This window comes from Aptenodytes patagonicus, chromosome 2, assembly GCF_965638725.1.
Source record: "Aptenodytes patagonicus chromosome 2, bAptPat1.pri.cur, whole genome shotgun sequence".
NCBI classification, from domain to species: domain Eukaryota; kingdom Metazoa; phylum Chordata; class Aves; order Sphenisciformes; family Spheniscidae; genus Aptenodytes; species Aptenodytes patagonicus.
Genome location: NC_134950.1, coordinates 155,222,803 through 155,238,317, shown reverse-complemented (window position 1 = coordinate 155,238,317; position 15,515 = coordinate 155,222,803). Strand labels below are relative to the sequence as shown.

At 36.9% G+C, this 15,515-nt stretch overlaps 1 protein-coding gene across 4 annotated transcripts in view; it reads left to right on the top strand.

Moving 5' to 3' along the window:
• ZNF438 (zinc finger protein 438) overlaps window positions 1-15,515 on the top strand; it is a 61,470-nt gene that overhangs the window by 37,408 nt on the left and 8,547 nt on the right. For 2 of the 4 annotated variants that reach the window (XM_076331812.1, XM_076331811.1), the window contains 2 exons: window positions 3,598-3,654; window positions 13,544-13,648. In XM_076331812.1, the coding sequence (XP_076187927.1) occupies window positions 3,627-3,654; window positions 13,544-13,648 (133 nt within the window). In that variant the 5' untranslated portion in view covers window positions 3,598-3,626. The remainder of the gene's footprint in view (window positions 1-3,597; window positions 3,655-13,543; window positions 13,649-15,515) is intronic. The other 2 variants (XM_076331814.1, XM_076331813.1) reach the window with 1 other exon arrangement.

Sequence of the window (15,515 nt, the reverse complement as noted above, 5' to 3'; positions counted from 1 at the left end):
GGCATTAAGATAGATTTTTAATTCTGTCCAACTTCAACTCCACTTCACTTGAAATTCTTGTAATAGATTTCTTTTCATCTCTGAGCAGTCAGCAGCAGATTTCAAGAGAACTAATTTGAGTTCTGGAGTACTGCGACTTGAATTATTCTATTTATTGTCCTATGGTAGAGTTACAAACTGAGCAAACAGATTTTAAGATTATATAGAATTTTAGAAGTTTTATTATTGGGATAGTCTCTTAGGTGCAGAAAAATTGATGATAATGCCAGATAGAAATAATCAATATTATCTTTTGTATTTGGAAAGAACCAGTATGGGACTCAAATATAACCAAGGAAGACTGTAAGAATGTTTGCCTCCTTCAGTATTCAATAAAAACAATGGGACATCTTGAATTATTAATGGTGTCCAACCTAAAATTTGTTCTGGATGTAAGAGTATGAAACAGTTACAAAATTTAGTTAATAATTTTATTTGTAAGGTTGTCTCTTTTTTAAACATCAACATGTTTTTTATGGGAAATAGTCATGCCAAGGCAGATTTATAGTCAGATGAAAAAAAAAAATTTCCACTGAGGGCAGGTATAGGTAGGTGTATAGATTTTATATCCTTCAACTTCTGTACTATGCATTGATTCACAATTTCAGAACTTTTTGATAAGACTGCAGTTAATGTTTAGGACATGCATCAAATGTATGTAGATATTAAATATCTGTTAAAAAAGTTACAACCTGGCTGAAAGATGTCAGAAACTGTCAATGAGAAAGGAACGTGAATCATTATACTTGTAGTAAAGTTGTGGTGGGACTGGTTTGGAGGCTAGCACTAGGCAGTGATCAAAAAGACAGTATCACTGTTGATAAATTGAAAATAATGTAAAATGCAGACAGGACAGTCACACAAAGTTATGTGGTTTGCTTTGTAAACTGTGTTTGTATTCAAAGAAAACATGCTTTAATACAATCATACATATAACAATGGATAGAAAAATATGAAGAGATGATAAGAAGAATCTTGCTGTGACTTCAAAATCTTGAGCTGTTCAGTTTTTCCAATAAGGAAGGTTACTTGATTAAATATCTGCAAAAATAAAGGGCAGTGAAAGGTTCTTTGGTATGAAAACAATAACAAAATTATTCATGAATGGCTGGAAGATGAAAAGTTAATTTGAGAAACTACTTTTTTTTTTTAATTATTGTCAGTAGCTGATCAATGTACTAGTCTGTCAAACAAGCACTGGATTTTCTAGATCAAGACCATTATCTTACTGCAGTTAGGGTTGAATTCAAATCGGATGCCTGTACAAAATGTTTGGATTTGTATGGTCCAATTTTCTGTCCTAGCGTTAGGGTTTGTGAATGCTTGGAAGCAGATGTGGAGCTTGTATTTCCACATGGTATTCTAACAATTATTGATCTGTATCCTGACGTCTGGTTTGCTTGCTATAATTCTAAGAGGAACTAGTAACCATGAGTGGGACACCCTCTTAAATGATTTAATGCTCCCTGCAACTGGGAGGGACCATGAAAACCTATTAAAATGTGGCTTCAGAATAATAATTTTGAGAACCTTCATTTGAACATAATTTCTTACATTGTTTTTTACAAGAATATGTGTTGCTGTGACTACTTCAGTATGTTTTCAAGTGTTGGAAATCCTAAAGTGGAAGAAAAACTTCGGACTTTGGTTCTATAAAAAGATCTTGTTGAGCAATATGGCCTTAAAGAAGGATGTCGTACACTGTGGTTTGACAAGTTGAAAGTCCACGCTGGTTCCTATAAGTGTTTTACCATTCCAAAATTCCATCAATGTGGTCTGTGCCATTCTTGTAGGTTAAGAGAGAGTTGTCTATATGTTACCACGATGTGAAACTACATTTAGATGAGCCGACATATATTTGTGTACTGGGTCTGACAGATCAGAGGTTGACTGCTTAAGTACCACGGACAGAGGCTCTTTGAGGCAGCCTGGGATCTGCTGATACGCATCGAGAAACCTATGCCGATGTCAGCCTGTGCTGGTTGACGTACAAGAGCTTCTTATTACATATGGCTAAGCACAGAAGATACAGGTACCAAAGACCCTCACCTGTTTGCTGTGTGAGAGGTCTCCTCACAGCAGCCACACTCACTTTTCTTTTATGCTTTGGTATTGAACTTCCTGGAAATGGAATTGGTTTTGCCTCTTCTATACCTCTCTTCTATACCTCTCTTCTATACCTCTCTTCTATACCTCTCTTCTATACCTCTCTTCTATACCTCTCTTCTATACCTCTCTTCTATACCTCTCTTCTATACCTCTCTTCTATACCTCTCTTCTATACCTCTCTTCTATACCTCTCTTCTATACCTCTCTTCTATACCTCTCTTCTATACCTCTCTTCTATACCTCTCTTCTGCCTACAGACCGTCTCCTTCCTGGAACCTCTCCATTGCTTTTTGAGAGTCAGTTGCATGATAGTAAAGAAACATATTCAAGACTCATTTTTGTGTTTGGTAATTGCGTCAGAATTTGTCCTAACTATTTTTGTATTTAACCAAAACCAATCTTTTGGTACTTCATGTGCTTAGAAGGAGGCTCTTGAGTGCGTGTCTGGACTGTTCTTTATGTAAGATTCTACCGGCTGTTAAATTGGCCAGGAAAGTAAGCAAATTCCACATCCACACAGCTGGCTCTGCTCATGGGAAATGTTACATATATGCGCTGGTATGAAAGCCTAGATCCAAGTAAACCCCCAAGTAGTTGGAGTTCCATCTGTGTCGATCAATGGACTTGTCTGTTACCTTCCCAAAACCTCCAACTGCATTAGGAGAACAAGAGTTTTATACCCTGTGTGACTTTTAACATGTTAGTGGTGTTCAGCTGAACCAAACTATTATGCAGCCATTCCAAAAGCTAGACCATTTTATGACAAAGAAAATCTAACTGGATAATAACACAATTTTATATTGTTGTTACATTATACTATGTCTCTCTTACTTGACTGTTGAATCACACTTGACCAAAGCTTACGCAATACACTGCACTGGAAAGAAACAGCCAACTCTCAAGTTACTGGGTGGCCACTTGATGTAATGCTATTTTATGTTAAACATTATCCATCAAATTTTGCAATAAGTACCAATGTCAAATTCAGGAGAGGTGACAGTGTAATGTTTGCTTCACAAATGCAAGCTAATATCTTCATTGTAGCATCCATGGAAGATTCTGCTTGTCAGTCAGTTATATGGGATCCATGCAGTCAGATGTTTGAAGGAAAATGATTGCTTAACCCTACACTGTCTGTGATTCTTCAGAATGCATTGTCACATTGGAATTCATGACATGTCCTCTTTTCTGGCTTTAACGGGTGTTTTCAATTACAAGAAGCCTAAGTTAGTTGTACCCAGTGTTGAAATATAGAGAGTGCATATAAGGGTACGTGTGAACCAGAGAAACGCTTGGTTTAAAACTCTGGTGGTGTTTTGCATGAGGTATGGGCATACTAGGATCCATTCTGAAATATAGTTTTGGAAAACTATTGCCGTTGTCCTTTTTTTTTTTTTAGTTTATGAAAAATTATCAGAACTTCTAAGTATCTGTATTTCTTCTTTCCAGGAACGTTGTCGTAACTATTAAAGGGCATAATGCAGAATCCTTTAACACTTTCTGCAGGTATAGTATACTTTTTCTACTTTTTTTGAGCAATTAGATGCTTGTGATTCAATATGTGGAAGAAATATCATCATAATTAATAAATCACTGTGTAACTCGTATATACTATTCTACCCTAATATGGTTAAAAAAAAAAGAAGCCATTATACTGCAGCATTTATCACTTTAAACAATCGCAGTAGCTAAGATTTTCTTCTGTACGACATTGCTAATTACTGTTACCACCTATAGTTGAAACTTGAAATATATAAATCTGCTTCTTGTTTGATTCAGCAGAATTAAGTGTTCAGGGTTTATTACAATTTTTTTATCCTCATATATTTGAAAATCATTATCATATTTGACCCCCATGTAATTGGGGGTCAAATCTATTTGCAAGTTATGCTACAAGACTAGCACAAACAAGAAAATAAATATTTTCTAAATATAAACTTAGATTTTTAGATTTTAAGTGCCTTTTCTGCACCATTCCTATCCTTACTAACATTTTTTGTATTTAACTATATTTCTTCTATGTTTTGTCTCTTCAGAAATCATCTTTTGTTGATTTAGTTTTCAGTAGGGTTAGCGTCTTGAATTTTTCCCTCCATTATTAGTAAGGGTATTTGTGCTGCAGCTGTGTATTCCCAAGCCTCTAAATGTGCAGCCATAACTTTAATCATAGAATCACAGAACAGTTTGGGTTGGAAGGGACCTTTAAAGGTCATCTAGTCCAACTCCCCTGCGTTCCTTTACCTTTTGATCTGTGTCACAGTGCTAATGTTTAGATATGATTTTTAACTCGAATGTCATTTTTAATGATACTTCTTAAATGTAAGTGAATGTTTGATGGACATGACGTAAGCTCTAATGGACCTTTCAGAACCATTGCAGGTTGTCAGTTAAGTTTCCATTGTTGGTACTTAAGTTAATTAAGAAAAGCACTATATATTACTTAACTAGAAGCCTTGAGCTTTTACTGTCGTGTAAGTTTATACTTTACCTGTTTTGTGAAGACTGAGTATTTTTATGATACTGTAATAATTCTGAGGAAGCTATTCCAGGAGGATGTCATGCAAATTGATCTTAGTTGATGAGTTCTGTGTCTAATGGGACTATTCTTTCAAGGGAGACAGTACTTGCTGTTGTGTAAAGCTATCCACCCTGCAATGTGCTCTATGTCCGTATGCTTTTGACTGAAATACTTAATTCTAATACTTAAAAGCCTTAGTTTAATTTTTCCGTTAAATAACAGGAATTTGACCACTGTTGTAGTCAAACTGAACGTGTTCTCTTTATGTTAAAGCCATTTCTGAATAACAGGAGGAGAATATAGACTGTGGAGCTGTTTATAAACTTGAAACAGATGAATAATTTGCTTTGAGATTTTTTTGAAGACTGTTTTTTTTTCCCTAAACAAAAATCCATTCCAGTCAGTATCCTGTTATCAGCTTACACCCAGAGTGAATTATAAGAGCCGTCTTGTAAACTTTGGAAGTGAGGGTTCATGTTAGAATCATAACCACATCCTGATCAAGAGCTGTATCAGTGTGAAATCATGATATTCTACAACTATACTAGTCTCAGTGTATTTTTTTGTATCCTTTTACTATCACTCTTTTTTGTCTTCATATCAAGCATCGCTTTTGTTTCTTAAATGTGTTATGGCACTTCGAAAATGTTGAGGCTATTAGCAATTTATAATGATTTATGTACAACTATAACATTGGTACATTTCTTACAAATAAGAGGTTTGAAAATAGATGGTATTGGAAGTAGAACCTACCCATCAGTTACTTTCAGTATAGCATTTTTGTCAGTCTTCCTATACTTTGAAAGTGCTTGTTATTTTTCAGTTGAGTATGGAAGTAATGGTTAGTGCAAGTTCTTTGATTGACAACATAAACCCTTCACTGCTACCATTTGTCATGTAATAGCAGAAGTTCTGTAATTTGATACAGGCTCCTTCAGGGCGTCTATATTTTTCTCAATTTAAAATATAAGAAAGGTGATTATAATTTATATAACAAGCAATTGTAACTCCATGTTCAAACAGATGCACTTTTCTGAATAATGATAAATATTTAACTTCTAAGATTTTAATTTTTCCTAGGAATTATGAAATTATCATTGAAGCATCATATTCTGTCATTCACACTCGTGTTAATATTTGCTGTTGAGCAAGTGCTGGGTTTTTTATAGTGCTCCATAATGACATAAAATACCAGTGTGCCTTAGAGAACTGAAATACCTTTGGATGATTGGCACTGTCAGATTTATAAAACGTTTTTGTTAAATGACTCTAACATGAAAAAATAGTGTATCATACAATTATTGTGCAAAATACAAGGTTGTCCTGGTTTATCTAGGAATTTATTTAATGCTTTTTTGTCTTGGGTATGTTTATTTTAATTTTTTAAAAAACCATACAGTTTTTTACGAAGTCATTGTATAGTTTAGTACATTTTGTATCCATGTTAGTATGGTCATTTGGTGCTGGGAGATGTCAAACTTCAATTAGCCATGTAAATGTGTTCCTTAGCATCAGCTCTCACTTTGCTGGAACCCCTGCTGCCTTTATATCATTAACATAAATGCAGGTGCAAATAGCATTTATGTACTTTGATAGAAAGCAGTTGGAGACATTTCACTGTGGGACATGACACTTTCAGATTGTGTACATCTGTTCAAATAATGTATCCAAGCCAGTGACATGAATGCAAGGATAAAAACATCTGCCCCTGAGACCATTTGCCGTAAAGCAGATGCTTACATCTTTATTTATGCAGATGGTTTGTGTGATGAGCTGAGCAATGATGAAAGCAGGAAAGTTTGACAAAGATTTCAGGGTATTGCTTAGGATGGGAAAATATGTTTGTAACAGTGCTTCGTTTTCAGATGTCTACCAAAAGAAGAACATCTGTTGTAAATCCTGATGTTTTTAGTAACATGGATGTGTTATTTGGGACATTAACTAGATTAACACAAAATCAGTAATGGTTTGGTTTTTATTTAAAAATCTCTTGCACAAAAATTGTACTGCAGTTATAGAAGATACTAAATAGTTTAATAGAAGTAATTACTTTCAACAGGAAGGCTCAGCTGCTTTGCTTCAAGATGTTCTCAAGTTTATACAAAACATTGAATTGACTTGAAAAGTTTGCAAAGGTAGAATATTTTGAAATAATAACATAACTCGTCGTGAAGTTGTTCAGAGGTTGTGTGCGGTGCTGTAAAAGATTTCATGACTTAGGGGATTTTTTTAATAGAAGCTGTATTTAGCATTACGAAATTATTAGACAAGTAGTGTAGCATTTCTGTTGTTTGAAAATTACTGTAGAGTAGTCGACGTGAGTCACAGATCCAAACTCATCTGGCACTTAGAAGAAGGAACAGAAAGTCCCCCGGTGTGGCCTTCCCGGCTACAGCAAGGCTTGCCCGGCTCTGGCGGTGGCCGGAGGCAGCAGTGATGGGCGCCCGACTCCCCCTGCTGGACTCTGCACCAAGGGACTCCTTTGTCTGCTGGCACATGCCAGATACACGTGAATTTAATTAGAAATGTACTGATATTTCAGCACACGGCAAGTTAAGCGTATCATCTTTGGCCTATATTCCTGTTGACTGCATTCCTGTTTTCATTCCCTCGTATGCTGGCACCCATTACAAGTGTTTGCTAATATATTATCACTTATCAGTAGTGTCTTCAATCAATTCCTTTACAGCCCATCCAGTACCTTCTTGTGACAACCGTTGGTACCTTTAAACCATACAGTGGCCAATATAGGCAAGCTTAGCAATGTCAATAAGCATTGCAAATAATTGTAATTATGTACAGGGGGGAAAAAGCATTCAGATACTGTAATTTAAATTATTTTTTGCTACATCCTACTGCCAGAAAGCCCTAGCTATGTTCAGGTTCAACAGCAAGTGATAATTTTATATGTTCTGAAAACTAATGTCTTCCTAGCCAGGGCCATCGCCAGGGCCATAGTCTTTCTGAAGATGTTTTAGTTTTCCTGTGCTTTCAGGGCTGTGTCTGTCTTTGAAAAAATATACATATCTATTTGAAGTACTGTGGAGATCCTCTAATCTTTATTTTTGTTTTAATCCTTAGTGGAATTGACTACAGGTGGCAATGTTTTGTATATCTCAGCCAGAGCTGTAGAGTCTTTTTCTAAAGAAATTTGGGTCATGAAGAAAGAAAAGGGGGGACAGACAGAGCAAACAAAAATCCTGGGTAGAGATTCCCCATTCAAAAGTTAGATCACTTAGGTAATTTTCAAAAGAAATGAGCTATTTACAAAATCCCTCAGAAAATACTCTCCAACTATCATCTAAGTTTAGCAATGTGTTCTGGCCGTTTCTTTGGGGAATGATAAACCCTGTGTACAGTTCATATAGGAAGACACAAAATAGGCCAAGTCTGACAGACTTCTGATCCTCTGTTCATCCTTAATGAGGGAGCACTTTCCGAGGTTTGCAGTACAGAAGTCACCATACAGATGCTTTTAATGCCTCAAGTAAAAGATACTTGCTCTATTGAGCCAAAGTGGTGAATTAATTGTTTGTTTCCTCTTGCATACAGGCTCTGTTCAGAAGGAGGTGCTCTGGTCATCACAAAAAAAGTGATACTTTATAAAAGGAATAACAATTTTACTGTTCTGTTGTGCTCTCTATTTGCACAGCAGTATTTGCAAAAATTAAATTTTGGAAGTAAGAGGCATAATTCCCTTACTGCAATCAGACGTACGTGTTTTCTGTCCCATGGAGAGAAGGAAGGAGGGTTGAACTCTCAGTAAGACAAAGATAGATTCTATTCTCAGCTTGTTTGAAAGGGGAGCAAGAGTCTAGTCAGAAAATATTTCATGATTTATTCATAAAATGGTTCTACTTGACCTTTTTGTGCTGCATAGTTTCTGAAGAATTCTGCCTTTGTTTTTGTAGCAGACCTGGTCATTATTGTTTCCTGCACTTAAGGAAAAAATAAGTCTATTAATTACCACTTACATTAGGCATATCAAGATTTTGTCCAGGTTGATGTGAACTTGATAGTCCTTTTAAAAAGGACTTCACATTGACACCAACTTTACAGTGAATGAATTACTGTTTAGGTCCATATCTTTCTTGAAGCTCGCTGAAAGAAATTTCAACTGGCAGTTCTCCCAGAAAATAATTTTTAAACATCCAGTTACAGTCTTTTCTTTTGAATCTTCTGTTTGTCCCCACCCTCCAAAGTACCTAATTCATATTCGCAATGCCATTGAAGGTTTATGAGTTATGAGTTTATGGTCAGTGCTTGCATCACCTCCCTTCAGCTATTTTCTGAACAATTAGTTCCCCCAAGTGGCTGCGTCACTGAAGCCTTGCTTTGCAAATCTCCAGGGATGGTATCCTCTGTGGAAAAAAATGACTAGGCAAAACCAACAAAGATAAACCACTGGATTTGCAATGCTACCAAAATAATTTCCTTTCTACTCAACTAAGTCCTGTCAGAGCAGCACGGTTTCTAGATAATGCACACTTGAAGTTTGACGTGGTTGGCTGCTAAAACTAGTAGAGGCATATAGAAGCTGAAACATGCTGTCTTTTATGATGTATCTAACAGTCTCTCTCAGACAGAAGTTCCATGCTTAAGCAGAGAAGAGCCAGTGTTTTCATCTTTAATAGTCATTTGTGTGGTTGCAGAGGCCAGGCACCATCTTGAGCCCATAGATTTATCTGCGTAAACCTTATTTCCAAGTTCTCTTATTGCCATAGTGAGGAAAATCTGTGTGTGATTTCTTCAGCTGTAAAGGTAGAAAAAGTTATTAATAATTACAGATGCTTTATGTCTAGCTCTCTTTACATCATTTTTCATTTCTTGATATGAAAATATTTTGATCTGCTTAAAACCTATTAATTATGTTAACCTTAATATGAAATTAGTAGCTTATAACTTTAAAGACTGTGCCTTCAAAAAAATGGAAAGCTTTTAAAGTTCACAAACACTGCATGAGAGGTGTTAAGAGAACATGCAGATCTGCTAATAAATTTATTTTAAATTCATTGCAAAAGAGTGTTTAAAAATCTCTTATGTATATATGTTCTAACTTTTAGGGAAGACTTCCAAGACTTTCTTCCTTTATACAGTAGCACAGAAATGGCTTTTTTTTATAGGAGGTTGTGTTAAGCCTTGCATTGCCCACATTTTGTATAAAATGTTGTTTCTGAATATTGATTTTCCCACATGTGGCTAATACATTTGATATTACAGCTCAAAAGGGTTACCTCAAAGCTGTTGGCCACTTGTTATTCCCTACAGAAATAGGATTTCATAGATATTTTAGAAGTTACTTCTGTTGGGACAATACAGAGATACGTGAAATCTAAATCTATGAGAAATTCAAAATGATGTCTTAGATTATTATTGTTGCTAATGCTGATAATATAGAATCTAGATGCATTGATTTCTAGTTAACAAAAGTGTTAACTTTTGTTTAACAGATCTGCTTTTGCATGGGTATTGTTTTATGTTACACTTTTCTCTGAAGACAGAGATACTAGAGCCAAGATGCTGGCGAGATTGTATTGGCAGAAAGAAGCCTTAATTGCAGAAAGAAACCTTAAATGGAATCATAGAATGGTTTGTGTTGGAAGGGACCTTTAAAGGTCATCTAGTCCAACCCTCCTGCAGTTGAGCAGGGACATCTTCAATTAGATCAGGTTGCTCAGAGCCCCGTCCAGCCTGACCTTGAACACTTCAGGGATGGGGCATCTACCACCTCTCTGGGCAACCTGTTCTGGTGTTTCACCACCCTCATCATAAAAAATTTCTTCCTTATATCTAGTCTAAATCTACCCTCTTAGTTTAAAGCCATTCCCCCTTGTCCTATCACAACAGGCCCTGCTAAAAAGTTTGCCACCATCTTTTTTATAAGCCCCCTTTAAGTACTGAAGGGCTGCAATAAGGTCTCCCCGAAGCCTTCTCTTCTCTAGGCTGAACAACCCCAACTCTCTTAGCCTTTCCTCATAGGGGAGGTGTTCCATCCCTCTGATCATTTTTGTGGCCCTCCTCTGGACCCGCTCCAACAGGTCCGTGTCTTTCCTGTGCTGAGGACTCCAGAGCTGGACGCACTACCCCAGGTGGGGTCTCACCAGAGTGGAGAAGAGGGGCAGAATCACCTCCCTCCACCTGCTGGCCACACTTCTTTTGATGCAGCCCAGGATACAGTTGGCCTTCTGGGCTGCGAGTGCACATTGCTGGCTCATGTCCAGCTTTTCATCCACCCGTACCGCCAAGTCCTTCTCGGCAGGGCTGCTCTCAATCCCTTCATCCCCCAGCCTGTATTGATACTGGGGGTACCTTGCACATGGCCTTGTTGAACCACATGAGGTTCACATGGGCTCACTTCTCAAGCTTGTCCAGGTCCCTCTGGATGGCATCCCGTCCCTCTGGCGTGTCAGCCGCACCACTCAGTTTGGTGTCGTCTGCAAAGTTGCTGAGGGTGCACTCAATCCCACTGTCTATGTCATCGATGAAGATATTAAACAGTACCGGTCCCAGTATGGACCCCTGCAGGACACCACTCGTCACTGACCTCCATCTGGACATTGAGCCATTGACCACTACCCTCTGGATGTGACCACCTAACCAATTCCTCATGCACCGGACAGTCCACCCATCAAATCCATACCTGTCCAGTTTAGAGAGAAGGATGTTGTGGGGGACCATGTCAAAGGCCTTACAGAAGTCCAGATAGGTGACAGCATGATAATGAAGCAACTCCTATGTATAATTTCAAAAAACAGAAGAAAGCAATTCTGGAAATTGAGAAAGTGGAGTTACCTAACAGTAGAGATTATTAATATTTTTTATCCATCTTTTTTTTTTTTTGCATAAGTTATGTTAGATACTAATTTTCTGAAAAGTAGATCTGTATAAACTTTGGCATATATCAATATATGGTTGATAGTGCAATAAGGATGTTTCAGGGGAAAAAAGACTGAATTAGATAGGAAACTGAAGAACTTCCCTGAATATGAACTATGTACCCATGATCTTGGATTACTGTATGAGTTATCTCTCCAAAATGACTGTTTATGCCAAAAATAATTTTAACTTATTCCCACACTGAAAAATGTTGCTAGAAATTTTAAGGTTGAACGTCTGCTTTAATGGAGTCCAGTTAATGTCAAAAAAACATTTCTGTTGTGTAACTTTGTTGTTGTAATGCTGTCTTCTGCTAAGAAGAGTCTTTTGGAGACTGTTTAAGGAATCCAGGAAGTATCCCACTGCTTACAGAATTTCTTGAAAGGCACTATAATCCTAATCTCTTAAGATAATAAACTTGCACAGACTTTAGAGCAAAGACGACCTTTCTAAATGATAAAATGCTTAGTGCTCTACTAGCAAATCACATTAATGCTCAAGTCACAATTAATTGTATATAGCTTTAAAGAGGTGTAATATTCCCTTTTAGAATTTCAACAAACTATTTTGATCACGTTCCTCCTGTGGTATACCAGAACACGTTTTCTAAGTGTATTTGTACATTCTGTATCTTAGTGTTTGTGTGAATGATAAACTGTAATTTTCCAATCTTGCATTAGAATACTTCATTATATTGTTTCTTTTTCTAATCTATTTTAAATTGCACGAAAGGACTCTTATGTAGACATAATTATATTACTTTTTAAAAAATCAGGTACTAAAAAGGTAAGAATATGCAAGATACGAGGTTATCCCTGTGGCTTAAATGCTTCTCCTTTCCAAATCACATGTAATAGTAATGTTCATTACCTATCTTAAGTCTGCGTTTAATTCCCGTATCCCACTCTGACTCTTTGGCCTAGACACTTTCTAAGTCTCATTCCTAGTTCTCTTGTCCTTTTCCTGCTTGCCCTGTATATATCCTAGTTTCTTTTCCACACTGTCAGCTCAGCAGTTAAGAGATAAGGAGAGGCCATCTCCTTGTTCCAACTTGGGTGTTTGGACCTAAAGCTATAGTTTTAGGAAAAATCCAGCCCAGCCTGAAGCAGGAGCACGTTCAATAGAATGTAATCATTGGAAAACTTAGCTGCTTAAAGGATCTGTTGAACACATGCCAAGAGCTTACAACTTTGCCAAATTCGGGCAGCTTTTCACAGACAAAGGAGACATTGCTGTGTCAAATATCAAGGTCTTCGTCTAATGCACAGATGTGTTACTAGATGATTATTTTTTTTTTAAATGCAGACGTACCTGGGGATGGCTGGCATTTTCTGTTGAAACTAATTTTAGAAAATTATCTGAGGCAAATACCCAGAACAGAACATTCCACCCAAACAGTGGAATGACACTGTTATTATTAGGCAAAGATAGAAACAACTGCAAATTAATTGTTATAATGTATAGAGTTGGGGACTCCTGATTTGTAGGCTGCTTTACCAACCTTACTTTGTATAGGTGTGTGGCAAAACTAGTTTTGAACATAGAAGGCCAAATTCTTATTTTCTAGAATATCTGCAGTTCCATTGATTTACGTGAGATTAGGGAAAGTGTAAATCAGCATAGAATTTAGCCCCCGTATTTAAAAGCCTCACTAGAGCTACTGAACCTTCATTTTTCTGAGCTTTTTGTTTTGGTTGTTGACTGTTTGCCATGACACTGAAGCTAAAGCATCCCATCTGTTTACCACGTTAACCAGCTTTACTCAATTATTAAGCTATCACCTTGCATTTGGTGTGTAATATATTAGATTTTAAAACATCTTTTGAGGAGAGAAAAATAGCAAAGAGCAAGAAGCAGTAGCTTTCTTAATGCATTAACTGGAAGTTAATGTTTTATATTGTCATTTTATGTTGTCTTTTTCTGGGTTTTGTTGGGTTTGGGGGTTGTTTGGGGTTTTTTTGTCCTGGGATCTATTTATAACTGACTGAAGCACTTTTGCAGGTGGTGTTTTTTTGCATGCTAATCCTGCAGAGAAACATTGTGTCCAACAAAGTATGCTGGGTCAGCAAAACCAAGAAATTTGTGCTGGAAAGACAGTATCCACAGGTATTTAGTGTGTATGGAGATTTGGCAAAATGAATGATTAACTATCATTGACAGAAATAAATCTAGTATTGTCTGTTAGAAAGTTGTGCATTTTTTTCTTTCCTATAGAACAGTTATTCTTCCTTTCAAAGTCAGCAAAAGACTCAGCAACGTAAATGTGCATTTAATAAAGTATTTCATGAGTCTTTTTCATCTGTGTTCTGCCTTTCCCTTCAAAACAAGATGATCCTTTTTTTGTGTTATTTTCTGTCACTTGTCCAGTCATACACAAATTAAATACATACCTACACGAGTGAGGTGGTCCTACAAGGATTATTTAAAAGGTTAACACTATTACACAGTGGTTTCTGGCATTTTGGTGGTTTATTTTAATGTTCAAAATAGACCAGATTAGTGGGGAAAATTAAGTTTCTTCTGATGCTTTCTACAGTGTCTGAGTTCACCAATGTTACATGCTTTACATAGAGAACAAACTGAAGGAGGTACAAAAAGAAGGCAGAACAGACTGGAGTAGACCAGACTTGAATGACTTAGGAAGGAAGGGGAACCATGAATGAACAGCAGCCCCGTGGAAGACTTTCTTTCCTCCAGAGGACTCTTCCCAGCATGGCTGTATCAGAGACTTTGATGCATCATTGATTTTTTTATTGGTGTATTACTGTCCAGTCCTATACAATTTTAAGGTTATTTAGAAGGGGTGAAAGCTTATGACATCCTGCAAGTTTGAGTGATTTGATACTTGCAGGTACTAGCATGGTAACCATTAATCTTTCAACAGAGACTTTTAAAGTAAATGGATTGAATTGCATTTGATTTAACCTTGTGCTTAATTATTTAAAAGTGTCTGCCTGTTGCCCCAACTCCATGCCTATTTGAAAGACTGAGAACACAGCAGTTAAAAATGAGCTTCACGACATTCAGATATTAGATTTAATGTTTTCATTCATTTCCTTTATTCTTAATGAAAATTTTGGAGAAAGTATAAAAATTGTTGCCTTCCAGTGAAGGACCTATAGACTGACTTGTAGAAAGAATGTTGTCTAAAACCAAGGGCTGTCCTCAAAAATGCCATTGCAGAGCCTCCCTTAACTGAAAATTCCCCTTTAGGGAATTTAACTGCAAGACTTCATGGGTTTGCGTAGGCATGAAGGCTTTTCCTCAGGTCACAACTGGGAAGTCAAAATGAGTCCTTTGAATCAGACAGAAATAATTTGGAAGCAGGTGTGGAATAGAAGTGGAATGTCCCTGAAAGATGCATATTAAGTTTCCAAGTGGCCTTCTGGTAGCCAGACAGCCAGAGCATATTCAAGTCCTTCAGTGTCAGGGTGGCAAAGACATGAATTACTGTAGTGATCACTGTGTGCAAAGGAAATTGTTGAAACTTTTCGCCAAGTATAAATTGAAAAAAATAATTTTGGTCACTGATGATACTTGCACACTCTGGGTGGGGTCAGTAGGACCTCCGGTCTGTGAATTGACTGGTTGCTTTTTCCTGATCCAAGATGCTAAATAGTCTTCCACCCGTTCTTCCAATTAGCTTTCCCAGTCCACAAGCAAAATCTTAACCGAGTCTGAAGGATCATCAGACAGCTAGTCTGCATCTAGCCCACCTCTATATTTAGACACTGGCTAAGCTGCTTAACTACAGCAGCTGTGTTGGATGAGAGGGAAATACAGAGTTGAGTATCCTTTGCTTACCAGAGGCACTGCAATTAATATTTCTGCACTAAACTGTCTAATGTAAACTTGGAAAAAAAAAAGAAAAAAAAAAGTTGTACTGAAGGCTGATACCAAACATAGCTTGCCTGGAAGACGTATTTATGATAAAATTATGCTAGTTGGAAAAAGCATTTGTATAAAAATCCCT